The sequence below is a fragment of the Corvus kubaryi genome, unplaced genomic scaffold (assembly GCF_017639235.1).
Source record: "Corvus kubaryi isolate FWS band 111438036 unplaced genomic scaffold, C.kubaryi_AGA036_p1.0 37392, whole genome shotgun sequence".
NCBI classification, from domain to species: Eukaryota; Metazoa; Chordata; class Aves; order Passeriformes; family Corvidae; genus Corvus; species Corvus kubaryi.
The window spans coordinates 3,659,327-3,687,186 of record NW_024581131.1 but is presented as its reverse complement, the minus strand read 5'-3'; the positions used below and the strand labels follow the sequence as shown (position 1 = coordinate 3,687,186).

The 27,860-nt window shown below is 42.2% G+C and overlaps 1 protein-coding gene and 1 long non-coding RNA gene across 2 annotated transcripts; one reads left to right on the top strand and one right to left on the bottom strand.

Annotated features, from left to right (window-relative positions):
• The first annotated feature begins 375 nt into the window (after nucleotides 1-375).
• Nucleotides 376-27,134, top strand: LOC121669468. The gene is made up of 3 exons (XR_006017776.1): nucleotides 376-980; nucleotides 19,738-19,925; nucleotides 24,723-27,134. It is a non-coding gene; the product is annotated as an uncharacterized LOC121669468 (long non-coding RNA).
• GTF2H1 (general transcription factor IIH subunit 1) lies at nucleotides 6,308-27,860 on the bottom strand. The gene is made up of 15 exons (XM_042038444.1): nucleotides 27,447-27,860; nucleotides 26,051-26,219; nucleotides 24,053-24,245; nucleotides 21,502-21,664; nucleotides 19,732-19,825; nucleotides 18,938-19,087; nucleotides 17,980-18,059; nucleotides 16,590-16,720; nucleotides 15,461-15,548; nucleotides 14,062-14,150; nucleotides 13,025-13,142; nucleotides 12,147-12,237; nucleotides 10,611-10,726; nucleotides 9,618-9,710; nucleotides 6,308-9,045 (listed from the first exon to the last, which is right to left on the bottom strand). The coding sequence occupies exons 1-15, from the start codon at nucleotides 27,471-27,473 to the stop codon at nucleotides 8,959-8,961; spliced, it is 1,689 nt and encodes a 562-aa protein (XP_041894378.1). The 5' UTR covers nucleotides 27,474-27,860; the 3' UTR covers nucleotides 6,308-8,958.

Here is a 27,860-nt window from a genome sequence, read left to right as displayed (position 1 = left end):
CTCACTGCACCAGGATCTGTAGTGCTCCTGCAAGGCACACACTGCTGCAGCAGGGCATTTCACCCAGCCCTTTAAAAGTGACAGAGCTATCACCGTGTTAGCTGAAAGTGAGTAATGTGAACTATTTATCCAGTTTATTAGTGTGAGCTATTGCAGCTAGTCCAGTGCTTCCTGGTGCAGCTGTAGGAAAAAGTTTGGGCAGGAACTTGCCCTGCTGCTGCAGGGAAAAGAAAACAAATGTAATAGAGCTGTGAAGCCTTGGAGTTTGGAGCCTGGCTTTTGAGATTAACCTTTAAATGAATCAAAGGCATTTCTTGTCTGGCAGTGAGATTTGCATAGAACTGTGGGCAGCTGTGTCTGCCTTAACAACCTGTGTGCCATAAAGGGGGTTGGATATAGAGCAAACAGTCGGTAGTTAGGACCTGCCATCCACTTTGTATGTGTGCTGGAGGTTTTACTTCTGGCTAACGCCAGTCTTGTCCTGTGGACTGACACCCGCTGGTGACTGGAGTTCACGTCTGCTTTAGTTTCAGACCAGGGAAATCTGTTTGCGTGCTCTCAGACTGCCTCGTCATCCGAACCACAGCTCAGTAACCACGACCACTCGGGAGATTTTCCTTTAAGAGTTTGTTTGTGATGTGACTAAAATGCAAATGTAGCTTCACCCGGCACTCAGGAGCTCCGAGCCGTGTTGTGTAACACAGCCGTGTGTGCTGTAAGGGTGTCTAATTATAGCATCAGATTCTCGTGGAGAGCTCGATTTTTATCACTTAAAAGGGGGTGTGGGTGATGCTTCGGGGGCAGTAATACTGAAATAATGTAATGAGCTGAGGCAGCGGAGCAAGTGCCGGAGCAGGAGGGGTGCCTCCCTCGCAGGCTGTCTGTAGCCTTGCACCCGTGTGGCCGCGGTTCCTGCTGGCCCCGGGCATCGCCGGCTGCGCAGGAAATGGAGCCGAGCTGCACAAAGGGAAGCGACGGCTGTGAGTCAGGGCTGCAGGGGAGAGGCGTTCTTGCAGGGACACAGCACGAAATGTCAGCATTCGAACGGAGGGCTTCTGGGCAGGGCTGTGCTGTGCCCCGTAGGGATTAAATAGGAGTCTGGCTAGGGCAGAAACAGAACTACTTCTGCTCGTCTTTGTGAACTTTTTCTTTCCCATGTCTGTGGGTTTTCCTGTGGTGGAAAAAGCATTGGGTAGTTCTAGACCTGGGTCGTGATACTCCTTTCTCAGGAGATGCAGTTTAACCATGGACTGAACCAAGCTGGCAGGAAATCAGCCCCTGGATTGTAAAGTGTAGCTTCTCTATCCCATACTTCTTCCAGCAGAGGATCTCCTGGGCACAGTCGGGTTTACTGCTGTTGACGCTGACACATCAGACACTTCTGTGGACAAGGATTTCTTTGAGTACAAGGACAAGGCAGAGCCCTCACGCGTGCTGGCAGGGACCTGGTTCTGGCTGCCTGATGCCAGCTGTGTCTGGAGGAGAGCACCAAGCTGCGTTTCATGGAGCCAAGCCCAAAGTGATAGGAGGCTGCAGAAGGTGCTGTGCCGTGTCTCAGTGCCCATGCTCCCCCAAGACTGGGGGCTGTGTTTGTGAGTGTCTGTGAGAGCTCCGGCTGCACCCAGGCAGGGGCTGTGTGCCAGGTCAGCATCGCTCACCCTTCCTGCCTGTCTCCCTAGGAATGTTCCTGAATGTAGGACAGAGCTCCACAAGCCTGTGTCATTCTCTGCATGGGTACAGCTAACAGCTGCAGGACAGAGGGGCCTGGTTTAGCACTAGGATGCTGTGATGTTGTGAACTTCCCCAGAAGCAGCTCTCCACACTGAGAGGATTTCTTCTGGCTGGTCTCTGAGTGTAGTGAAACAGTTACTGACCCCCATGGAGGCTTGGCTGTGCCTTTAGGGCACCTCTGCTCCCATCTCAGGTCAGGGGAACTCGCTCTCTCTTACGTGTCTCCAGATACAGAGTCTTGGGATTGGCAGTGCTTTGTCCCAGCTCTCATCCAGCCTGGACATGACAGGGAGCTCTCAGGGAGGGGTTCAATGCATGTCTGGGGCTTTGGAAACCAGGTTGCCCATACTAAACAGGGGTGGGGGCTTAGGGATCAAGGCCAGGCTCTGCCAGCCATGCTGCCAGGGCACTTGTCCAGTGTCATGGCTCCTCCAGGGCTGGTATTCCTGGGGCTGTGTTCCCATCCCAGCCCCACAAAAGGCAGTCGCTGCTGCAGGAGCGGGGTGAGGCGGGGAGCAGAGGGGCTACAAAGCAGCCATTTCCCCAAGAGTGAGAACGCAATGTCCCTACCTAGGTGTCTGTCACAGTACTTATCTGAGCAGGGGCTGGCAATGCCTAGCACCACTGGATTTGGGGCTGGTAAGGGAATGGACACTGCTTTTTGGGGGGGGTGGTTTGTTTTCTGCCCCCTGTGTGATTTGGTATGAAGGTGTTTGGCATGGAGTCAGCCTGTCAGTGGTATGGCTGGGGAATGAGGCTCAAAGCTGCTCTCAGCAGCCTCTCCTCATGAGAGAGAGATCAGCACCGATGAAATTGCTGGCAATGTCTGCTTTCCGATGGGAATGCCTTGGCCTGGCTGGGATCATCCTCCTTTCTGGAGCTAAAAGGGTTGTCAGTCTTGTGACATGAGGTCTAGAAATTGTGGCATGAAGAGCTTCCTGGGAGGGAGTAGGATGAAGAGGGATTTCCTGGTTCTCTGGGGAAAAATGCATCTTAAATCCCTGGTTAGAGATCCTGAATACTTTAGCTGAATAGGACCTCACTTAAGGATTGGATCACAGCTCTGACACTGGTTCTGGTGGAGTGTCAGTGTTTGCTCAGTGTAAAGTAGTGGTTATCACCCGAGAATGGTTATCACAGATCAAATTGTAACCCCTGTGTTTGTCTTTGGATTGTTGTATGTGTTTGCTTTTGTTAAGGCAAGGAGAGGAGCTGTGTCCAAGGGAGTGGCAAGCCATGGAGAAAGGCTGTTCCATTGCTGCAGCACCCGGGATCCCTGTCCAGGAATGAGACCCCTAAAGAAACATTCCACTGTCTGCTGTAAAACAGCACAAGCCAGTTTGGGAGCTTTGCCTGAAGGGTGAGGAAGGCAGAAAGGCCTTGAGGAAGGCAGAAATACTGTGAGGGTGCAATTTCCTGAGCTCTGCAGGGCCGCAGGGCAAAAGGAAACATTCTGGTTTTGGTGACATAATGTCTCTGTAGAGAGAGACGCCTCCCCCAGGTGCCTGTGCCATGCTGCTGGGAAGCATTTTGCACAGCGATGTGCTTTGTGTGGCCTGGTGTTGCAGAACAGGGTGGTTGGTGCTTACCAGCAGGGATATCTGCTGCCTGCATCTGGCCAGGCAATCTTTGTCCTGCTGAGTCACATCAGGCTGATGCCAGCGTTGCTCCCGAGTCCCTCGCTGCTGTTTCCCTTCGTGATCAGCTCGTGGCCGGAAGCACAGGGGAGCCATGCCCAGGCTCACAGATTGTCACTTAGGATCCACGTGGCTTTACAGCTTGGCATTTATTTCCTTAACATACTATCTGCAGAGCTGGGCAAAGGTAGCAATGGGGGGAGTGCTTACAGGGAAGTGGCTGTTGTGGGGCTGTTGCATTTGAGCTGTCAATTCCGATCATGGGACACATGCTATGTTGGATGAAGTTCCTGTCAATGCTGTTTTATCTGGATCAGCCCATCGGGTGCAGGTGAGGTCAGGGAGGAAGCCAACACACTGTGGTTCATGCAACAGGCTGGAATCCCCACCTGAGGCCAACACTCCCTGTGCAGTACCTGGAGAAAGGCAATCCCTGCCCCAGAAAGTCTGGTCACCTCTGGCCAATTCCCAAAGTTTTTGAGTCTTGTCTTTTTAACAGAAGCTTTAGCTTGGGTATGCTTCAATGCTTCCCTCTTGTTGTAGCCACTGAGCCAGTGATTGTGAACCCACATATAGTGCGTTACCCTCTGTTCTCTGGAACTTGCAATTGGGGTCCTGTTGAGATGATGCACATGGAGTTTAGGATTTAGAGGATGAAATGCACAGCTGTGGGTCCACATGGATTGTGTTGGCAGCCAAGTCCTGGGGAGGTTACACAGAAGCGATCTGAGATGCCCAGGCTATGAGGTGCTTGGCCATGGTGTCCAAGTGTGGTGGAGATTGCATTGTGCCTAAGAGGTGATGGGCAGTTCTGTGGGTGAGCACACAGGGCAGGAGCTTGCTTGAGGAAGGTGGGGCAGGGAAGTGTGGGTATCAGCAGTGCTTGAGGCTGCTTCTGCTGGGCACAGGAATTCTAATAAAGTGATGGTTTGTCAGGATGTGCCTGTGAGTGAGCCTGGGACGGAAGGGGATGGAGTGGGGCTGTGTGGAAGGTGATGCTCTAGGGAACAAAATTGTGTCCAGGTTTATGGGTGTTTGGGAGAAAGCTGCCTTCAACTGATTCAGATTTAACTTGTGGTTTGTGAGGGCTGTCAGTGAGGTAATAAACCAACAGGATCTTAGTATGCAGGGAGGACAGGGTCTAAGTCCAGGGCATTTTTTCCTTGGGGATATGCTGACACCTGAACTACTGCAGTAGTTTGGCTTTTCCATGATGAAGGGTATGTGGACTTCTATTGGGAGAGGAAGACCAGAGGGCTGTCAGGTTTTGGAGGGGATAGAAATGTTTGTGGGGGGAATCACAGCAGCTGAGAGCATGTGGCTGGGAAACTGCCAGCAAGGAGCCCCAGCCTCGGCTGCATTCCTGAAGGCACTTTTCCTGTCACTGTGGTGGCACTCTGCCACCCGGCTGTGAGCCTGGAGAGCAGCACAAGGAGAACTGGTGCTTTGTGGGCTGTAGGAATTGGGGTGCAAGCATACAGAGCTCCCTCACTGAGGGCACCAGGGGTCCATGGGGTGCTGGCTGCCCAGGGCTGGGCACAGGAGTGCCCAGGAGATGCCTGGGCTCTGGTCCGTGGCCTCTGGCTCCTTCAGCCAGGTCAGCTGTGCTGACTGCATCTTGTACCTCTGGGGCTAGTCACTTCCAGCCCAAAAGAGCCTTTGCAGAGTATCATCCATCTAGGATGTTAACAAACTCCCTTGCTATCAGCATTACAGACAAGGGCTTGGCTATCTTTTGGGGAGATGATGTGCTCAGAGAGCTGAGAGGAAATGCAGTATCCTGAAAACATGTGGGAGATTGTGTTAGGTATTTTAGTGGTTCCCCAGGCTTTTGAGCTCTGCTGTAGGAACACATCTGTCACTCGGTTTATTGAAGATCAGCGTCAGATCATTTCTTGATTGCTATTCAATAAATTGCTGTGTCTCATTTGGATTGAGCTCCAGCTCTCGCTGCAGGGCAAGGGAGAGCACAGAAATAAGTTCAGAATATTGTGGGTCACACTCTGAAACTCTTGCAATACAAAGGCTCCAAAGCCACAGGGATGCCTGGGCAGGCTCTTCCCTTAAGAAAGGGAAACAGGATGGATAATGGAAAACTGGGTCTTAAGCTTTCTTGTTGTCACCTTCCTTGCTTATACAAGTGACTTTCTGGATAAAGCAGCTGTTCAACAGGAGTTTGGGCAAGGATAAGGAAAGCTTTCTAGCTAATACCACCACCAAGAAGTTGTAAGGATATAGTTACAGCGTTAAGTAAGGGAAAATACTTGTAGCTCTAAAAAAAACACCTTGAGCAGAGAGTGGTGGGGAAACTCATCCATATGGGAAAGCACAACAGGGCCTTGGTGAGACCTTTGCCACATTAGGAAGCTGCAGATGATAAGTCTAGAGAGCTACCCCATGAGCATGTAAGAAGCTTACTTGTAGGGTGGCTGCAGTGGAAGATTGTCACCCCCTGTCCCTGACTGGGGTAGAGCTCTTAGGAGAGAATTAGCCCAGCCTTTTTTGTGGTGCATCTAAGTATCTTCATCTGCTGAAATGCACAGGCTGGTATCTGCGTTATCCTTTCTCCATTACTAGGAAACCTTGGATTAGTGACTGACAAAGCTCCCGTGCAGCTCTCTTGAACCAACAGCTGCTGCATCAATATATGGAACAAGCAGAGTACTAATCCCTGGAGACTTAAAAATGGCTTTTTTGACAGGGAACAGAGGGACAGTAGCACTTGTAATGGTGTAGATTCCGTGTGCAGCAGTAGAAGTTTTCAAATCCTGAAAATGAAACAATTTGACAGTAATTATATTGTAACCTTTTTGCTGCTGACCTATCAGCATCAAGGGACAGCTAAGCGAGTTATATACAGTTCTCTCAATTTAGACCTCAATAGAGCCTGTTAGGGATTTAATTCAACCAGAAAACACAGCCTAAGCATTAGAGAAGACTTCACTTCAGAATTCAGTAGGGTTTATTCTACAAATCTTAGATCAATGCCAATGATACAAGTTTTATGAATTCTCATTAAAAATACAAGTCAGTATAAAGATTCCAATAGTAATATAATGCACGATGATTCAGTTTCAAAACTTAAGGAATGAATCTGTGTTTTGGACCATGCTACAGAAAAGGGGAACACAATGTAGAAAGAATATTTAGTTTACCTCCCTTTACTTGAGGAGGGGCCTGCGCCTTATTGCCACAATACCTGAAAAAGCAGTATGAAGTGCATAGCAGCCTTGCCTGTACAGTCTCTAGGCAAAACTGTTGAATTTATTATCATAGTCCTCTTCCCCCCTAGTTCTGGTCATTAATGTACATTTTGATAGCCTGATATCATTATAATAACTTAAAGCTATTGCAACACCATCCCCAAAATCGTTATAAACATCAGTCCTTGGAGCTGTAAAATGTTCTTGTGATGCACTGACACTTTTTCACCATGTTAACCATTTTGCCCAGTCTTTCCAGGAACATGAAATACTGATTCCAATTAAAGGTGAATTAGTTCCATATTCAAAACTCTCCTACTATTTTTTAAAATTAAGTCTCAGTGCAGTCTAATACTTAAATGCGTTGTTCATAGCTTCAGGCACAGTTAGAATGTAAATCAGATCTCTTTTCTTGACCCTAGCCCTCTGATATGATGTAAGGTGTGTTAGCATTCAAGAAACAGTTGCAATTTGGCCCCAGAATTGCTAGATCAAATGCTTTGGGTAGGGGGAGAACAAAATTACCCTTTTGTTCTGGGAGCTGCCTGCACTTACAAGGGGATTTGGCTTCATAAAGCCACACCCTAAGCCTAAATTTTAGAGAAAGTTTAGTCCTCACAAGAGGTAACTACTGACAAGATGTGCACCTCATCCCCCAAGTGCTGTAGTACATCTGTTTATTCCCAGTGACATGTTCACTCTGTCAAGAACACGGGCATCTCTGGTTGAGCCCAGTCATTTCTTGTAGCAGAACCTCACGGACAGCGCAGAGCAGGGATCATGCATGGATCTGCAGCAGCAGACAGGGAATGAGGCTGAACAATATGCACACATTTCTGAACAGGACTTTGGTGCAGACAGTGATGCTTAACTGAAACTCAGCTTTTACCAAAATATTATAGCATAATACAAAAATCTGAAAGAAAAGGGTCAAAAGAAGCCGCTGACTTCCACGCACCAGTAAAGAAAAAACCCCTCTTGCATAAACGGAGCAGCAGCGCAGAACAAGCACCCACTTGGCTACACCAATACAAGTTTTCTGCTGTAGGAAGTTTCAAGAATTATCAACCCAACATCATACTATTATGTTTTAGCATCATACCAAAATGTAGTATTAAGCCATCATGCAGGTTTGGGGAATTTCTTCTGCTGTACTGAACACTGCTGTGCTTGCTTTGAATGCATATTGTCAGTCTGATTTGTCTTTGTAGTAGATGCATCTTTAACAGTCACATTTAATCTGAAGTAAAAAAGTTCAGTAGCCCATACTGGGCTTTTGTCCAGTCAAAGTGACAAAAAAAATACAAGGTTGTCATTAAACTGCATATATTCTTAAAAAAGGGGGTTACTTTGCATTTAAGTCACATTTAATACAAGACAAGTTGTTCTGAAACCGTGAACTGATTCTGTTTAGAACAAAGTATGGCACAGATTCCCAATAGCTATGGACACTGTGTAAATAACACATTTTTCTCTTTGCAATGATTATCAATTCGCCAAAAAGAGTGTAATAGTCAAAAGGGAAGAGTGAAGGAAAACAGATTTAGGAGAAGAAATAAAAAATGCCTAAGAATTGAAAATAAATGACTTCTTTTGTATAAACCTTTATTTAACTTCATTTTTAAAAACACATTCTCTCCTCAGAACAAATGCCACCATAAAAAAAAAAAAAAAAAAAGATTGCAGTAGCACACACTTGCACTCAAAAGGAAACATGCAAAACTGATGGCTGAAAAAATTTTGCATAAAAATTGAAGACTTCAGGCAAAAGTTTGCCCTTGTGTACCTTTAGGAACTGTAGACCATGAACAGCTTTCAGTGCAATGTCTCTTGCTTCCAATTGGTGGGGAAACATATGGCAGGAGCTTGTCTTCTGACAGCTACACTCTCCCAGATGTTTGAAGCAAAAACAGTCTCAGCTATGTTTTAAAACATCACTGTTAGACTGTTGCAGAAAGTACAAACAGAATTCAAGAAAATGTCAGAATCCAGTGAAGAAAAACTTTTGAGATCTACCCTGTGCCATACACTTCTTAAAAAAAATTAGACAGAAAAACAAATTTTATTAATACACCCTCTTTAAATGTTTTATTTCTGAAAGCAGCTCTTTATGCAAATCAAAAGCAGTTCCTGAGTAACTGCAGTAAACAGTGTCTTTTAAATATTTTTGCGCCTCAGCTCTTCCATTTTGGTTCTTCCTTGTTTTTCTCCCCAGTTTTCAAGTTTAATCTCAGTTCTTTTTCAAAAATGTGCAAGTTCAGTTAGCATCGTTTCCAGAAGTCCACAGCTTGCAGGTCTTCCTGCAACAACTCTAAGATCTGCACATACCTAGGCTGTAGTCCTACCCTATTGCAGGCTTTGCTCTCAGACCTGTACAGGATGCGCCCTCACGTCTTCTTCAGCATGCGCCGGGACTGCCACGTGTGGAACTTATTGTAGGCCGTCTGCAGCATCTCTTCTATATGACTTATCAACTGAAAGAGAGGGAAAGACATTGTCCCAGCTGCTGGAAAACAGATCCCCTTCCCTCCCTTTCAGGTGGATTCTTCCTTTTATTCACTATGATTAATCTTGCTAAAATCACAGAAAGGACCTTGAGGGTCTGTTGCAAAATATCCACAGAGGGAGCAGTGCAGAGAGCTGCTGAGCTGAAAGCTCATGGGGAAGTGACACCCCATTGTGCTGTCTGTTCTGGTATTTAGTCTGTGACCACCACTTCACATCTGACATGGGCAGAGAGTTTTGAAGTTGCTCAAGCTCTACTTCATGGTGGAAGTGAAAAATGAAATGTGACTTCCCCTTTCTGTTCTATCACTCAGGTAATCTCAATTTATAGTTCTTGTCAGTTGCTGGCATCACTCAGCAAGCTGGACAGGGAGAGACGACTGCTTAACTGTGTACCCAATGTCCCTCTGCCCATTTCCTAGTCAAAAAAACCCATTAAGATGCCCTAGGATAAGAAGTAACAAAGAAACTACCATCCTCTCATAGTTAAGACTGCAATTATTAATATGCACCCACATAATTAAACAGTACTTTCCCTTACATTTGTGCTTAAATATTGTCTTCGAATCTTTTCTTGGAATGGGCAGAGCTTTGTAACCTGAAATCTTTCCAAGTTGCTCCTCATTTTCACAACCTGAGAGAGACAGAAACCAGTATTACGACACTGAAGAATTATAGTAAGACAGAAGTTCCATTTCCTTCAACAAATTTTTCTCCAACAGAATACCTTATAACTAATTCTGGGGGCTACTTCAAGTATGTCAAGTAGCTTGAGGAAGGAAAGTTACTCAAATATCAGTCTCTAACGCTTCTCCGGCGTGTATTTATTTTTGAGATAAGTGCAGTATGACTGAAAGTGAAACGTGCCATTCTGATTATTACTTCATTAATAAACACTATAAATAGATAAAAGATATTCATAAAATGGTTTTTTGCTTCAAGCAAAGACTGTGGATTTTCAGGCCATATTTTGCAGCAGACATATGAGCGTATCTAAATGCAAATCTTTGTTATCCATGTGAGGTCAAAAGCAACAGAAAAATAGTTACAGTCATAGACCTGGCTGTCCTTGAAGGCAACTCAGTTCTGAAAAGCAGTGTGTGTTCTGAAGGTAGGACAGTGATTTTTGCAGTGGATAGAAGAATAAGGAAAACTCCACTTGTACTGTCACTGAAGAGGTTATTTTTCTTGGAGCTGGGGAAGGGAGGCTTTAGTTTTTGTGTTTTAAAGTGGAATAAGAACCCTGCAGCTGCAACAGAGCTGACCATTCTGTTTGAAACTGGCTTACAGCTACTGCTCCTAAAGGGAGCTAACAGGGAGGCAAGGAAAAGGATGATTTTAATTTATAGCACCAGCAGAACTGCTGAAAAAAAAAGGTTTTATGTTATTTTGTGACCTTCAGTTCTAGAGATGAGTAAGTGCTGTACTGCTTTAAGGCACATGCATTAGTTCTTGTCCTTCAGTAATGACAGCCATTCCAAACCATGGTCTAGCCACATCAGAACCAGGCCCATAAGAGGAAGCCCTGCCTTACCTTTTCTTCTAGGAATGGCGTGTTAACAGGGAAGCAGGACCAGAAGTGTCGTAGCAGTTCCCCTACTGCCACGTACAAGTGTTTTAGTTCAGACTGAATGTCATTTGGCACCATCTCTGCAACAGGAAAAAGGGTTTTTTCACATCATTCAAACTATCACATGAAAAATGAGAACTAAGGTAATGAAGGAGGTCAGCAATGTACACTTCCACTACAGTCACAGAAAGGCTGGCTGGGAGGGACCACTGAGGCACCTCATACCTCAGCAGCAATTAGATCAAGACTATCAGCAGCTATTAGATCAGGTCAGCTGCTATTTATGGCTCTACACTTGGAAGCTTGTGTATTATTTAGGGAGATCCATGCCAGGCAAAGAATGGATACCAAACCTAATCCAGGATTAGAAGCAGTGTATTTGCATTATTCTAACAGCATGGCAGTGCTGCGGCTGGCACCAGCACTGTGCTGTCCTCACAACACAGTGCTAAGAATTCTGGATACTGCAAGTTTTTCCCTCTGTCTTATGTTGGCAATGAGAATATGGTTATAGCATGTGGAAGATGAAAAATCCAGACAGGAAAAAAGAACTGTGTCCCAGGTACTCTTAAAGAAGAAAGAGTGACAGGGTTCAAGAACAACGAAAGAGCCATAACTGTAAAAACCCAAACAAAAAGTACAAGTAGTCACTGAGGATGAGCACAGTGAACTGAACAGTGAATATCAAATTTCAGGATGGGGCTGTTAAAAAAAAAAGTGGTGGTCAGGCTCAAAGAGGTGAAGTGTAGCACCCAATATGTCAACCAGGATGGGTAAGAAAGCCTCACCACTGCTTGCTGACTCCTTTACTTTCAGTACCATAAAGAACTCATACTTGCTTTTTCAGCTGTCTGAATTAATTTCTGCTGCTTTTCAGACCAAGTTACACAAGATAAACTGGCAAACTGTTATAAATCCTGAGAACAGGAATTCATCTGCTGTGAGACTAAAGAGACAGGAACTCAAAGTGGCAGCAATGTGACAACAGGGAAAGGAGTGGTTGAATGGAGGTGTAAGAAGGAGAGGCTGGCTGATTTGCCCTTGCAGTCTACAAGGAAGCTGCCTTTTTTTCACAGCAATCTGTGGATCTTAAATGCAGGCTGCAAAAAACTTAGTTTCAGACAATTATCTAGGCCTTGCTTCCTCAGAGTTTCACAGAATATGTATTTTCTACAATCCAGGAAAAAAATCAGAAATGCTGAACAAGTAAAACCCAGTAAGATAATTTAGAATCTATCAGGTGTTTCCTTCATTACTTGCTGTGTAAAATGTTCTCTCATTCACTTGCCTCAGCACTGGTGTAGCCATTACCACCCCCATGGTGTGGCTGGGTTGTTGCTTTTCTTTTGTTGTTGTAACCCAGTACTATTTCAGCTACATGTTTCCATAATTTCCTTTATCACTGTAACACATTCTAAGGGAGAGATGAAACAGCAAGCCAGCCAGTGCTGTGCAATGCAACAGGATACGATTAAAGCATTAGACATCCCAAATCCTTACGGTTTATGGCTTGCTGTGTTCCACCCTGCATAAGTGCTCCTCCAGGTGACAGGACTGCAATAGTGCTGGCAGCATCACCACTTGAAAGAACCTGGAGAGAAAGGGAACAAGTATCTCAGGTCACTTTTTCCAATAAATTCTTTTTAAAATAAGATTAGTTGAACAGATACAATGAAGTTCAGGTTCAGCTCTTCTTCAGAATTAGGTACAGTGCCTTTAAGTGCTATAGCTTGTTTGCAGTGAAAACTCTCCAATTAATTATGGAAAAACAACCCTTTTCTTTACCTACACCGTTAACTGTCTGTGTACTTAACTCTGAAATAAGAGAATTACTATGCTGAAGTGTAGCAGAGTTGTGGCTGCTTTACTTAGGGCCAAACTAGGTTTACAAACAGAGTTCAGAGAGTGGCTGGGGAGATTGGCCTCAGGGCTCTGCTGCCCTCCGGTGCCAGCACAGAGCTTCCGTGCAGCCCACAGCAGACTCACAGTCCCGGTGCATTTAGGAGCAAAAGACCAGTTCAGTTAAAAACCTGCTCACTGTAACCTAAACTTCTGAGGCTGGGATCAATACACTGGCCTGTGCATAACTGTCCTGCTTTACTACCCTATAGCTTTACCATTTCCTCAAAAGAAAGCAGGAACAGAAGAATATAACTGAGCATCAGCAATGACTCAGTTTCCTATTGTGTAGATTTTAAACCTAACAGCTCAAAAGGTATCCCCTAAACCTGCAAAATAAATCAGGCAACAGAAACTAGAGATAATTTAAGTTTACCATGTAAAATTAAAACTCCAATAGACATGAGACACAAAACTGTATAGAAAGCAAGATGCTAAGGTAAGATTAAGAGGGGCATTTTAAAAATTTTCTTCCATACCTGAGTTAGTTTGGGTACATATGCTTCCATTTCTTGTCTAATACTATGAAATGAATTAATTATATCCTGACTGGTTGCATATTGCTGTGATTGAATTGGAGTAGGACCATGGTAATACCTGTGAAGTGAGAAAAGGGAAAAGTGTTATTAGTAAGAGTGTTGTTAAAGCAAGAGAGCAAACTCCTGGACAGTTCTTCAAATGTTTCTAATTTTAGATACTTTGCAACTGTTGACACTAATTTATTTATTGACAGAGTACAATATACTGCCACATGGGAAGAGGCTGGCTTAGGGATAGTATGGCAGTAAAAGAAGAGCTTCTGTTGCTGAATCTATGATCATTATTTTGCCAATGTAAAGCTACCACTGCCACCAGATTCTGGAAGTATTATTAAAATGGAGCAATTCACATCATTTTCAACTGAAACTAAGCTAAATGAAGTTAGGTGCACATGTGGAACTGTTCTCTTTCTGGTAGCATCGCTCCTTTTCTGAAGTCACCTCTATGGTTCTCAAACTCAAAAGTCTAGAAAACAAGAGCACTACTACTAGAAACATCCTAGACCAGTGAGCAGTCCAAACTATCCCAACTGCACTTTTTTCCTGGGAGTGGATTTTTCTTGGAATTGTATATATTTTCATATATGACACATTTTTCCACTGAAAGCTGCAATGAAGTGCTGAACTGTGAACAGAGGTCTGTTAGGCTTTCACAGAAATTACATGTCAAGGTCATTCAGGTCAGCTTACAGAGACTCAACTCTCTGAAAAAGCAATGGAGTTTAACAGGGGCATTGGACTAGATGATCTCCAGATGTCTCTTCCTACCCCAACCATCCTGAGAAAGAAAAATACAAATTTAAGAGGGAATCATTTGGAAATTGGTTTGTATAAAAGCTCATATAAGATTTTGAAACTTAGTTGTGATACACCTGAGTGTGGCACAGTAGGGACTAAATCAGCTGGCCCTGTGTGGGCTGTGATGAAACCCCTGATAAACTGGCTCTGCTGAAAGAGCTGAGCATATTTTAACTTACCTATCAGACTTCTTTAAGTTTAGTGCAATAGTTTTAACGCTATTATTCTTTGATAAATCTTCATACTCAATGGCCTCCTGCAGTTTTACCTAAAATGAGCCAAATAATGATACACATTACTAATGAAGGCACAATTCCATACATCCAGTGCTTTCTTCTGGTTCACCAAGTTTGAGCTGGAGGGTTACTAAAACCTTAAAGAAAACCCAGGTATGGAATGACTCATGCCCACCCTCCAGAGGGAGTGATGCCCAATGTTGTTCAGGATGTGCCATTTGCAAGTCTTGGCACCATCGCTTTTTCTCCAGATTCTGTCTGAAACTTGGCAGTCCCTGCCACTTCCAAAAAGTGTTCTGCTGTACATAGATAATAATTTGTGCTCTCTATTTATGTGCACCTAACACCAGATTAGCAGAAATAGTAATGATTTAACAGCTGGTATACAGGAGTCTAAGACTAAAACCAAAGTAATAACCCCAAGCTACCTGGTGACAGCAGAGCTGTGGAGTATTAGCAGTGAGAGGTAGCAGCACAGTGGTATCAGACTTCATACAATGACAAAACTATTTCTGAAGTCTCCTATTCTCCTGTTACTCTTTCACTCCCCTTTTCATCACATTTCTTCTAGTCTTACTATATCATTTTCTGCTCAGTAGAACTTGCAGCTTTTGGGGAAAGTCAAAGACTACCCCAACATTTAACAACACATGTATTCTAAAAGGTTTTCTCACAATACAGCAAAGTTTTGAGTCCCTCTGACATTTTCTGATTAGGCTGTCAACTCCAGGAAAAGTATTCAATTCAGTTTTATAGCAATTACAGTACTCTCTTCCACTTTATGAGCTGATCTGATTAGTCTAGACCAGGCTGTTGCCCTGTATTTCATTGCACCAGGTATCACTAGACTTTTAGTTCAACCTCACTTCAGCTTCTAAGATGAACACTGTCATGTGCCAGTTTCATCATCCCCTCTACAAACAACACACTTGACAGGTTAATATTAGTGCTTCAACAACAGTATCTTTTTCTGATGGATGTTCTCTAGAAGTTTTTGGGCATTTGAAAGAAAAACTAAAGGAAGGGGGCCAAAACCAGAACCACAGCAAATGCGAAGAACCAGATTTCTGGGTCCAATCTGAAGCATCTTAGAATTTTTTACTTGCACTGGGCACTACTGAAGAGATAAACAGCACAACACTTCAATATGTAGTCTATTTGTTTTTACTAACAGAGGTACAAGGCTTCTTATAGACAGTCAGGTTGTTATTCTATATACTTCTAAACCAGGCTAAAAGTTTCATTTCAGATGTGTCATAAAACAAGTAAGGAACTTTCAGCAATTTTTTGAGACAGAGCTTCCAGTTCCATTCAATCAGAATCACATCAGCTAACTTTATACCTTTTTCAGTGGTGGCTGAAAGAAATCTGAATCCCTGGAGTTTCCGTCCGTACTGCTGGTCTCACTGTAATGGTCATTTTGTGCTTCTCTTAAAACAGAGAAACAGCATTAAGAAGAATTCACCTCACAGGAAACTTAAAATACAAGCTAGACACAAAGTAAATACATCTGTTTCAAAGACTTTATATGCATGGTTTTTTTCCCCTTATGTCTTAATTTCTAGCAGCTGATGTAGACAGAAGGAACCACTGCTCACATTAACCCCGTTTGTCATGGGGGAAATTCAACAGCAGAAGAAAGTGCTTGTCCCTCTCTTCAGAAATAGCAGCATGCCAACAGTGCATGTGGGACACAGCAAAATCGTGGCTAAATTAGAAACACTTTGTATACACAGTTATGCAACCAGGTATTAGCAGAGCTGTGGGAGCCCTGAAATACAACTGCTCCAGGAGAGCTATCCTGTTGTCCCTTTCTGAACTGAGAAACAGAAACACACATTGCCCAGAAGAGATTGCCTAAGGTGCAGTGTTCAATTTGTGCAAAACCAAAGAACCATGTGAGGGAGCCCAGCTAACCAGAAGGAAGTGTTAACTAAGACCTCTCACAGTTCAGGTCTGTAGGATTTGGGTAGAGTAGTAATCCTTGCTGGTTGTCCATAAAGCAGTTGTAGAGCAGATGACTTATAAATGTTTTTGGTCAGGGGCAGGGTACTGCACCTGAGGAGTCCTTCATCTGATCCACCTATGCCACACTGTAGGTTGCCCCAGCCAGACCTGCTCCTGGAAGGCAGGAAATAGCAACTGCCTGCACCAGACCTCACCTACGCACAGCACACAGAACACTACTTCTGCAGCCTTCACCAGGGCTAGAGATCTAAGGCAGAAACATTCTTTCCTTTTTAATCTGCTTTATATGATAACTCAGCTAAAAATAAGTCACCATTTCAAACAGCTCTGAAAAACTTCTATAAAGTAAAATGGAACCTAAAGGTATTTTCCTTTCTAGAGCAAAATAATTAATTCATAAAAAAATTAAAGAAAAGTTTGGATGAATAACTGAAAATGTGGTTTTGTTTTGGAAATTCCTTAAAATTTACTACAAAAATCTTTTACACAACACCAAAACTTACTGTTTCCTGAGGCCAGCTGCAAGGACCATGGCACTGTGATGATTAAAGCGTTTTATGATGGCAGCATTGCTACTTTCTCTAGCAGACTTTGAGGCATTTGACGTAGAGGCCACAGAAGCAACGCCATAGCCCTACGAAGAAAACAACATTAATTCCCTCCTGCCTCCAGAGCAGCAGGACAGTTCTGTTTTCCCTTCAGTCAGGAAGCCACCTCCCCTGCGTCATCATCCAGAGCATCATTTTCCTACCTTTGCCCTACCTGCACACCTTCTGTACTTTGAAAAAGCTCCAGTTACTATTTTATTCTGCTAACACTTTGCAATTTAGAGGTGTCAGAGAGAAGGTAGCAAGTCTAATACAGATAATTTTTTAAAACCATGATTTAAGTAGAAACAGAACTAGCTTAAAAAACCCCTAAGGATCACTTGTGCAAAACACAGGCATTGATGGCAAGGAAGAGATAGCAGTTGTTTTACTGACCTCTTTTTAAAATCTAGTGGGACACCAGCAGCCCACAGGCTAAATGACACCTGCTCAGGAGGATGTGATACCAATAGAAAATTCAAAACCTCAAGCCTTAATGTTGACAGTTCCCCACCTGCCAGGTGGCTGAAGGCAACTCACTTTACCCCATGGGCAGTTTTGCTGTTAACCAGCCTCAAAAGCAAACCAGGGCAGTTTGCAGAGCAGTTCAAACACACCTACCCTAAACTCATGGTCCAGTTTCAGACTGCTAGCTTTGAACAACTCCCACAAAATTAAAAAAGAAACCCCCAAAAAACCCCACCAAAAAACGTAGAAATGCAGCTTCATTATTAATTACAATTCAACAGTTTCAGTTAAATCAACTGCAGAAAAACACATCTCTAAATTACTTCACAATATGGTATACCATTGCATCAATTGTTTTAACTTGTACTTGGAGGCAGGTACTAGTTCAAGTTAGTCGTAATTTTAGCAAAGACAGGTATTTAAAGATAAAAAAAGAAAACTGTATGAAGTGTCCTTCAGTTAGGCCAAATCAAGTAGCAATGTTCAAAGTAAGAACAAATCAAAGACTTTTTCCTGTTTTGTGCAGTTTAGACAAAAAAGCCAAATGAAAGAGTAATTCTTTAAAAAAGGGAAGTCCTGCATTTATACCCTGCACACCAAGGTAGATGTGAGGCACAAAGGTCCATGGGCACAGTCTCCATTTCCCTACACACACACAACAGTAGAAATGTTGAGTACCCAACCACTCCAACTGCCTAGTGAGGGATTTGTTTTAAAATTAGCATTTGTAGTGATTTTAAAAGAAGGATTCACTAATCCTTAAATGAAACTAAGGAAGGTGTATGGTTTTCTTTTGGATTTTTTGTTTGTTTCCTGTTTTTTCCCCCCAAGTACTTACTTCATCTAATGTTTTATCTTCCAAAGCTGTTAAATCTATCAGGGGGTTTTTCACTCCTTGAGACACCATTGCTTTTAACCCTGTGTGAAACAAAGGAAAAAAACCATGAAAAACTGTATCTAAACAAATAGAATAATTGTGGGATCATCAGGTTATATTTAATCTTTAAAAGACAAAGGTTCTGCACAGGCCCAAATCACACTGAGACTAAAACTTTAAACCTTTTTTGAAGTTCCATTTAAAATAAGCAATAAATGTGTGAAGTTACTCTAAAACATTTTCCTACTAATTAACCCAGTTTTCACCAACTTCTAGACATCACTCAACACTGATTAAAAAAATAAATTGAGATGCACTTTTATTAGTGGGAGCTGGGAAGCCTCAATTGTGCTTCTTCTAATTTTGGCACTGTTTTGCTGCCCTGCCTGGGTAGTATGAGTTTATATCTGGTGATAGCTTTGACTTGTGAAGGGTTTTGCATTCCTAATAGAATGCTTTCATTAGCCAGAATCCATATTATGGAATGGTGGTAAGTGATCCCAGCTCCCCACAATTCTGTATCATTGCAAACCTATCTCAAAACTTCATAAAAAACTTAAGTCAGGTAATACTTCAGCATTTCAGATTAAAAAGACTGACAGAGAACAGGGATGGCAACTCCTCTGGACAATTTGGACCAATAGGGATCCCATTTATTAAAACCCCATCTATAACAAAACCTGTACCTGTTGTAAATGGTGCACATATCACAAAACAAAACCTATTATGTACACAAAATTATTCCATAGTAACTGACAGCATATTATGGAATTAGTAGTAAAAGCTTATTTCTAGTGCTGCCACTTTCCAAAGGCTAATTTGTTCCAAGAAATGCTCTCACTATGAAATGTGCTCAGAATGGCAAAGCTGTAGCTAACTTTCTATGACCATCTGTAGCTTTCAGAGACAACCACCTTACCTTTCTCATCCAGTTTGGCACATTCTGCAAAGAGGTCTTTTGAGCCTGTGTTGAGCCTATCCCGATGAAAATAATGAGACTGAAAAAATCGTGTCCAGAATTCCCTCTCGGTCATGTTATGTGGAACATTCTCTGCATATTTCATTTTTACTGTGAACGAAACCCAGAACGATTACAAACTGTTCCACAAATCTTAACAGGGTATTTTATGTCAACATTTTTTTGCTGGCTTCCTTGCTTTCTGCCTGCCTCCATTCATTCCCATTAAATGGAAGGGACTGCAGTATTAAGCATGAGCAAACAAGAACTCCTTTAGGCCTGTAAAGCTTTGAAAAGTGCATGTAACACTGGCCTCAACACTCTTAAATTACCCCCATGCTAGGGGCCAGAATGAATCAATGTTCATTATAGTGCAGGGGAAATGATGGGAATCAGGTTCTTTTCCTCCCAAAGGTGATTTCATGAAAAGTAACAATTGCAACACTGAGTAGGAGAGTATCACGGGAATCAAACATTTACTCACAATTTAAAAAATAAAAAGTCAACACAAGTTAAAATGTTTTCATTTAATAAAATAAAGTTTTCATTTCAAAAGCATATTTTATGCTTATATGAAACGTAAGAATATGCTTCTTTCCATCCCTCTAATAAGGCAGGGAAATTTATCCAGAGGACTGGAAGATATGATCCCTTATACTTACAGGCTCAGACTAACATTTTAGTCTTTCCACAGTAAGACAGTAAAAAGACCAGTCTTAATTGGGTGTGTCTGATGTGTAAAACACCGCTCTTACCTGCAGGGTATGTCCGAAATATGGATTCAATAATATCCGAAGTCAAGTTGTACCTCAGCCCGTTGCAGCCGTCTGTCTGAGGCCGTACATCAGCCTAAGGAAAAGCACACAGGGGAAAGAACAGTCATGTCTGGATGCTTTCTCTGACTGCAGAAGGAAAAGAACTGGCATCTTGCAAGCAAGGTCTGCTGCAGGTAAAATAATCTTCTTCCTCCAGTAATCCACAGCATATTTGATCATACGTAGGTATTTTGCAACGAGAAATGAAAGAGCAAACATGAATTATTTTATTATACTTGCCACCTAAGGGACAATTCAACAAGCAGACTGCAGGCTTTAGAAAGCAAAGAGCACTCCATTGGTCAAAACAAGATAAGCTTAATTTATTTATGCTTAATTCATTTATGCTTATCCTTGTGTCAAAGTAAAAATAGGTAAGTGTACTGTATATGCCTCATGTTTTATTGTTCACTCAACAATTCAGCGAGTGAATAATCAGTGGCTGTAATGAAGTGACAAAGGATTTATGGCTCTTATACCTTATTCCCTTATACACTAAAAACACCTTAGTATAACTGATAAGTAACATTAAATTTAAAGCTTCAGTGTTAGCTTAGAAGAACTTTGAACTTAAATCTCAGTGATCTCTTTAGGAAGCTCTGGAGGAGGGAAGTGCTCCATCCAGCTCTCAGAAACAGGAAAAGTACATGATGGCACAGGCTGCTGCCTTTTCCTCCTTTTCCTGTGTACCTCAAGTCTAGCTTTTGTACCATCTTCTTCCCAGGGAAGCACTCATTCTCAGGAGAGCCAGTCAGGTTTAACTTGAATTAGGAAACACAAATATCTGAAGATTTCTTCTTCAGAAATGCAGAGGACAGAAGCATAACCAGTTATTTTAAGAACGCTTCAGTTTTGAAGGTTTGGTGCGTTTACTTTTCATTGTGATTTCTTTTTTTAATATTAAGGTGTAAAAATAATGGGAGGAAATCAGCAATCAAATTTGTTTGGCAACTGATTCAGGTATTTCCAAGGAGGGGGAAAAAACCAAGTGGTTTTACAGCAGCTAAATTAAAACAATTCCTACCTCCTCTTTCTCTCCCACACCCACTAAGAGCACAGTCATTACAAAGGTGGAAGTGGGATTCCATCTAAAGAGTCCTATCTGTGAATTTTGTTGCAGAAGTAGAACCATGTCTCTGCGTGAAGAATCTGAAGTTGTACCTAGATTACTTTTAGACTGCACTGAAATTACTGAAGCATGGTTTCCACAAATGGGTAAAATAACTGAAAGTTAGAGAAAAAGAGAGAGAAAATGAGGTTTCAGACACACAAGTTGTTCTTCAAGTAGCTGAAAGCATGTATTGGTTTAAAAAATTGGGAAGGAAATAAAACCCTTAGGTGGAAGGGTTCATTTATGCATGTCAATGCTGCCACAGATATGCTCTTTAACTTATTAAGCTAATACAGTCTAATCTAGTGACCATATATTCACGTCACTCCTGTTTTATGGGAGGCAGAGCAGCAGTACAAACATCATCTGCCTATTGGCAATTTAAAGTTCAAATTGGGCATCTTAAACTGACAAAACTTTGAGGTTGCAGATGAGCAGGAAATTGTTTTTTTTCTCCTTTACACTTGGAATAGCGGAGAGATGCTGAGGAACCAGAAAAGTACAAAATTCATGTATATGGGAATAAAGTGCATGAGCAGAACTCTCACTTTCCCCAATTTGTTTGCTCTAAAATCCTGTAAGTTAGAGGTTCAACGTACCAGGAATGCTGCAGAGATGCCCACATCCTGCTTACTAGGTGCTGCAGAATTATCCCCTGCATTCAGGCTTAAACGGTTGGCCCAGAATTCTTCAGCACTGATTACTTGGCTCACAACAAGGTCTTTATAGAGCTGAAACAAAACAGGATCTTCTTGCAGCATTCTGGTAAAAGAATGTATTGAATAGAATTGAAACACTGTAGAATAAATTACTAGTATTTCCACAACTAACACGAGTTCACAAAAGGAACAGAAACCATCTTTTCTTTCAAAATGCTGTGCCTTTCTTAACAAGACTATGTAAACAACCAATGCAATAGCACTGTTTGTCTGAAAAGACTTAAGAAATGGATGTTAACACTGAATGTTAGAAAACAGTAATGTCTAAGAAAAAGTTAATGTGGGATTCATGTCTTGTCCTAAAATATTCTGTGGTGCTTTTGTGTCTTCACACACCAGGACTGGAATCTCCTCAACTGTAAAAGCACAGCAAATTTTCTTGCTGTTCCATAACAAAAGTATGATGAGAAAAGAAGGAGGTTTCAGCACTGTCCAATTCTTGGTTTAAGACCTTAAAATTCAGTAGCTATGGATCTCTACTCTAGTGCAAGAGTATAAATCACAAAATATCTATGGGATAAGATTCCTTGAAACACATTACCCTGAGATGGTTGTTCATTTATGTTTCTGTGGTGACAGTAGGATCTTCATCACATAATCACAGCACAAGTGTGAGACACATTCCGTGTCACTGCTTCCACCAGGGAGCAATGTTTACAGAAGTTATCACTCTTACTACCCAAAATGCAAGGACTGCACACCTGAATCTTCACTAATGTTTAAGCAGCTGTTTTTACAGCTGTGTACCTTATTAGAAACCCACTGGGCTATTTTCAGGGACACATGCATATGTGTTCACAATCCGCCAATAACCTCACCAATCTTTAGCATGTACCTTAGGGTCTTGATCAATTGCACACAAGTCCATAAGACTGAAAAAATCAGTCTTATGGATACATAAGTACATGGTCTAGGGAAGAACATGGATAAACTGCAATCTGGACAAAACAAAAGTCTTTAGCTGCTCTAAGGATGAAGTAGGATGAGGTGGAAATGAAAGCTTTGTGGCAGGATATCCCTATTATGTTTTAACCACCAGAGTTTCTCCAGTTTTTCTTATTGTCGTAAGTATGGATTAGTAGCGATTCTTACAAATTAGTGCAGCAGAAAGCAGTCTGTTATTCTGGTTATTGAAATAAAGCTAGGAATTTTGGTACGTACCCAACTTGCTCATATCAATAAATGGAGGAAGTGCTGCAGGGACTGTGGATGTTGTACCCTTCCAGAACAGGCTGAATCTTTTTTGCCTTATCTGTTGCAATTAAGCTAATGAAGCCCCATCACTAGACTTGGACTTCTAATCAAGAGAACACACTATGTCTGAGTACGTGCAGGGATTCTGGGTTTTCAGTAACTAGAAAAGCTCTTGATACTGCATTGTGTGATGCTGTAAAACTCCATCTAAGGAGGCAAAGATTCAGAGCTAAGACTGCCCATGTTCTCAGCACCAATACTGTCAGAAATAAGGCACATAGCATAAAGAAATTAGTATGGGAACAGTGCCAAAACAGGCTACACTGCTGCAGACCCTAGTGTTTGCTGCAGTACTGGAACCAGTTAATCCTGACTGTGTCACAGCTCCAGCACAAGGGCTCTTGCCCTTCTGCTGGGAAATCACCTTGTTAAGATCCAGTCTGTCCCACGAGGCAATGCTCTCATGTTTTGAAAAATCTAGCTTTAACTTAGCTATGTTGAAAGCCAGAACAGTCTTTGGAAATGGAAGCCATCAGACAGAGGATTCACAGCAGACACTAGAATGAAGTGAAATTCATTGGGGGAGATGCAGAGAAGGGAGCTCTGTGGCCACAGGGAGTGATTTAACACAAACATTTCAAAGGAATGGAAATGTATCTCAAGAGCCCATCTGGGAAAAGGACTTAGGTCCTCAACATCTTCTCAAAACATTTCTTAAAATAAACATCCTGTATGCCAAGTAACAAACTGCAGCATCTCAAGTGAGATGCATGAAAATACCTAACAATTTAGTAGTCTTGACTTGAGGGGGAAGAGGTTCTATGGGGAGGAAAAAAAACCCCACCAGGCTCCACAAAATTTTTGGAAAAGAAAAAAAATTTTTCAAGCAGCTTTTCTAACTGATACATATATATTTAAGAAGACTAAAGAGACAGACTGCCTGTTGGGTGCTCTCTTCTCATAGCTATGGATAAGGAAGACCGGGTGGCAGCCAGACTGGCTGCCTTTACACCTCAAGAACGTGTCACTAAGCACACAAGCGTTGTCTCAACATGTGACAGTTATGTAAGTCTCAAGGAACTGCCTTGAAATTGAAAGCGGGGAGATTTTTACTAGGGAAACAAATGCTGTACCATGCATGATGTTGAAATAACAACAACTGTTAACAGAAATATATGATAGTTAGCTAACAACTAGAAGAAACAAACAATGAACTTTTAGGCTCCTTTCCCTTTACCTGTTCTTCTCCTCAAGTTCTTTATTAGCTTTCCTTTTGAACTTGGGCAACAGTTGTTGAAGAAGATCCTTGACCGCATCTCGCTCCTTGACTGCTGTGCTTTCATTGGAGAAGTGGAAGTTGGTTGTGTCCCCTGCATGCAATACCAGCTGCAGCTGAATTTTAGCTTTACCTTCTGGACTGATTTTCTGGCCTAGATTGCAGAGAGACAGACAGTAAGCTTATACAAGAAACTGTCTTCCCTAGAGTATTTGCTTATAAGCAGTTATCCTCATCATCCAATTAAATACCATTATCCTGTGTGCGAATTGCAGCCATGAAAGTGGAACAGTCAGTCTTCCCCTTGAATTAGTTTGAACCCTGCACCTTGTCCACTCTAAAATACAAGACACAGAGAGTAGCAGCCTGTTGCTCAATATCCTTCAGCTCCTGCTCAGGAGTCCTGATTCATCTTTGCATTCCCCACAGCATCCATAGAAAACTGCTGCAAATGAGGTTGTCATCACCTGGACGTTTTAACCTGGAACCAATCCAGGCTGCTACTGAAAGGTGACCTCATTCCCCCTTTCCACTTCTTCCTGCTACATTTTTTGTATGATTGCTACTGTTTGTGCAGCAAGCTGAACCAAGGAACTGACCCACTGCAAAGCACCACCTTTTGTCTTTCCAGCTGGCCCAGCTCCCACGGAAGGACAGCGGTAGGAAAGCAGAGGCAGGGTGGGTAACAGCACATCTGGATCCCAGTTTCCAGTGGTGAGCTAAGTGCAATTAGCCACTACTGCTCCCCAAGTCAACCACCAATGCCTCCAAGGTACTACTACACCCTCATGACTCATAAGAAAAACCTAATTCCTGCTTCCATCCTCATAACCAGAGGGAGCAGAGCCTGGGACAGCTATGCTTATGGACTGTTGCTATACCGACTTTAGTGAAGCACTGCAAATGGCACTAACCTAACTTTTAATATCAGCCCTTTCTCCAGTGCAAGTGGGAGACAGGAACCAGATATCAATACTAAATCATCATCTCTATTACAAATTTACAAATACATCTCAGCCTTTTTTTATTTCAGATGACAAAAAGCATTTTTCACCTAAGTTAAAAATACTTCAATGCCTACACAGGTACATATTTAAAATACAAGCTGCTTAAGTGTAAGTTAATAGCTAAATAAAACCTTCACAAAGTTGATTATTGTAGGTGAACAGGGCTTTTAAACTTCTTATCACATTTATATTTAAGAAAAAAGCATCTTAGTTCTGATTCATCGTACACTTTTGATCATGCTGCAGTACTTGTATGTGACTTTAAACAGCAATAATCACTAAACCATTACCAAGTGACGCATACAACTTACTTTTTATTCCTTCTTTGGCATTACAGCACATGAAATATGAGCACTAATTGCAGCCAGAAAGGCAGCATGCTATAGACATTTACTGTTTAGTTTTGACTTGCAAGTTCTCTGCTGTTGCAACAGCAAATGCTTATTCAGAATGTTACCAGCTAGGCCAAACTACAGAAGCTGACACTTCTGAAGCTATGGTCTGCTGGATGAAAATAAAACAGAGTTCATTTTATATGAAAATTGAAACAGCTTTAAATACTGAGTTAAACAGATGACACGCCAGATAGTTTCTGTGTTAGACTGAAAATCCTATATGCGTCCTCAATCCTCCTCCCACCCTTCCCTCTACAAGCATATGGCACAGGTTATTTTTCTGTTCAATTTATTGTAGAAGTTTATCAAAGTTAATAGTAAATGCAGTGTAAGTTAATATCTGAAGGCTACAGAAGTTCTGTGGTAGCATCCTTAAGCGGGTGATACTTCACCACAGTCCTGATCTCTGCTGCTACAGAGTAGCCTGGCCAGAGCACCACACCTTTGCAATCTTTCTCACTTAGCTATACCCAGCGTTACATGGCACGTGAGCTTTGTGCTGTATTTACATATCCAGGGCAATACTGCTGACTGCAGCAGGAGCAGTGTGCACTCACATTTGATGTCTGCATACATGTGGCTGACAGTGAAGCGGTCCTTGCCCTCGGGTGCCCACGCAATGCGTTCAGCCATCAGGTACAGAGCTCCATCCTGCTTCTTCTGACGCACCTTCTTCACTATCAGCAACACTTCTTCAGATGACGTTGCCATTGTGGCTACAATGAGCTATTAAAAACATACAGCTGAGCTGATTAGCTGTAATTATTTTTGCTGTAACTCTTTCACTACTCCTATCTATATTAAAGTATTACAGCCCACTTTTACTTGTTCAAGCCTGTATGATTTTGGGAGTATTTCAGATAAACACACCCCCCTCTTTCAGTACAATCAGCAAATTCATTTAAACAAAATACTCCCAGTTACCTAAATAATTAGTTTAATTATATTGCTGATACTGCTTTTGCTCCAGTAAAGACCCACAAATCTTACATTTAAACTGATAACTAAATTTTCCTGTTTTACTGTTCCTTTACTGGTTTTTCAAGTTCAGAAGAATACTGAAGCTAAGCAATGACAAATTCCAAATCTCCTCTGGCTTTGGCAGCAATTCCCTTCTTCAGTGGGAATGGCAGATGCTAAGTCATTTCAGAAAAGGGTACAAGGTATGTGAAAAATCATGGATTTTCAGTTCGCTGTGCTAAAGATAAGGTAGCCCAGTAAGACTGGGCTGTTCTTATTGTGGTGGGTTTTGCCCAAGGCTTGAACAATGTTTTGTACATTTGACTGCAGCTGGCCAGTCCCTCTCCTCCGAAGTCTGAGGAACTAATATTACACGTACTACAGCACAATGATAATTCTGTCAGCAGTCTCAAAGCAACAAGCCTTTGGATACTTGCTGCATTGTTCTCCCCAGCAGTCACTATCATTCCTCTCTCCAGCTTCACCCTACAGCCTTAAATTTTTCAAGAGATAAAGGATATGGCAAGTATTACTACACTCTGTCAAACGTACTGTTGTACACTTATCAAAAATGTACATCTTGGTAAGTTTGCTGAAAATGTTTAGTATGTCTAATTGCTGTATTTTGTGTATCATAAACTTTACTACTGATATGCAAAGTAATATTTTTCAATGCTTATATGGATGTTTCATGTGCTTTAGAATACCTGTAGTATTTGCTGGGACCCATGCCGAACTTCAGACTACATCAGCTATCACACTACTAGTAGGTATCACAAAATGGTAGTTCTAAGCATTTAAATTCACCTTTTTTCTTAAATAAAAACAAGAAACAACAAAACACCAACCAGCAGCAAGATAGGATATTTTATTCTGACAATCTGGACAGTAGCATAGCATTCTCTTCAGCAGAAGTCTTACAAGCTCCTGTGCAAATGTGTTAAGTAAAATACTAGATGGAAAGACTTAATGGCAAAAAGGCTCTGCACTTACGCTTTGCTCCTTCACCATTCCAGCCATCCGAAGCTTTGCCAAAGAGTTCAGTCATGCTGAGCTGAATGTGGTGTTTCACATCAGCACCACTGCAGCAGTCACTAGAACATGCTGTGCCACATTCAGAGCATCCTTGGTAATACTTCTTTCTCAAAGAAAACTGCATGGCATGGTTTCAGGACTGTTCCCTAGCATAATCCATTACAGTCTCCCAGCAGCATTATTCCTGTTCAGTGCTATTCACACAACCATTTTATGTAGTTTCCTGTTGCAGGTCTGCAGTCTCATCAGCACCTTATCCTTACTGGAAAAAGGCAGCTGGCCACAGACTCTCAGAGACTGGAAACCTCACCATGTGCAAGACTAGGGATTTTGATGTTTTTCTCCCTTTGTTACTTTATAGTCCTTTAAGGT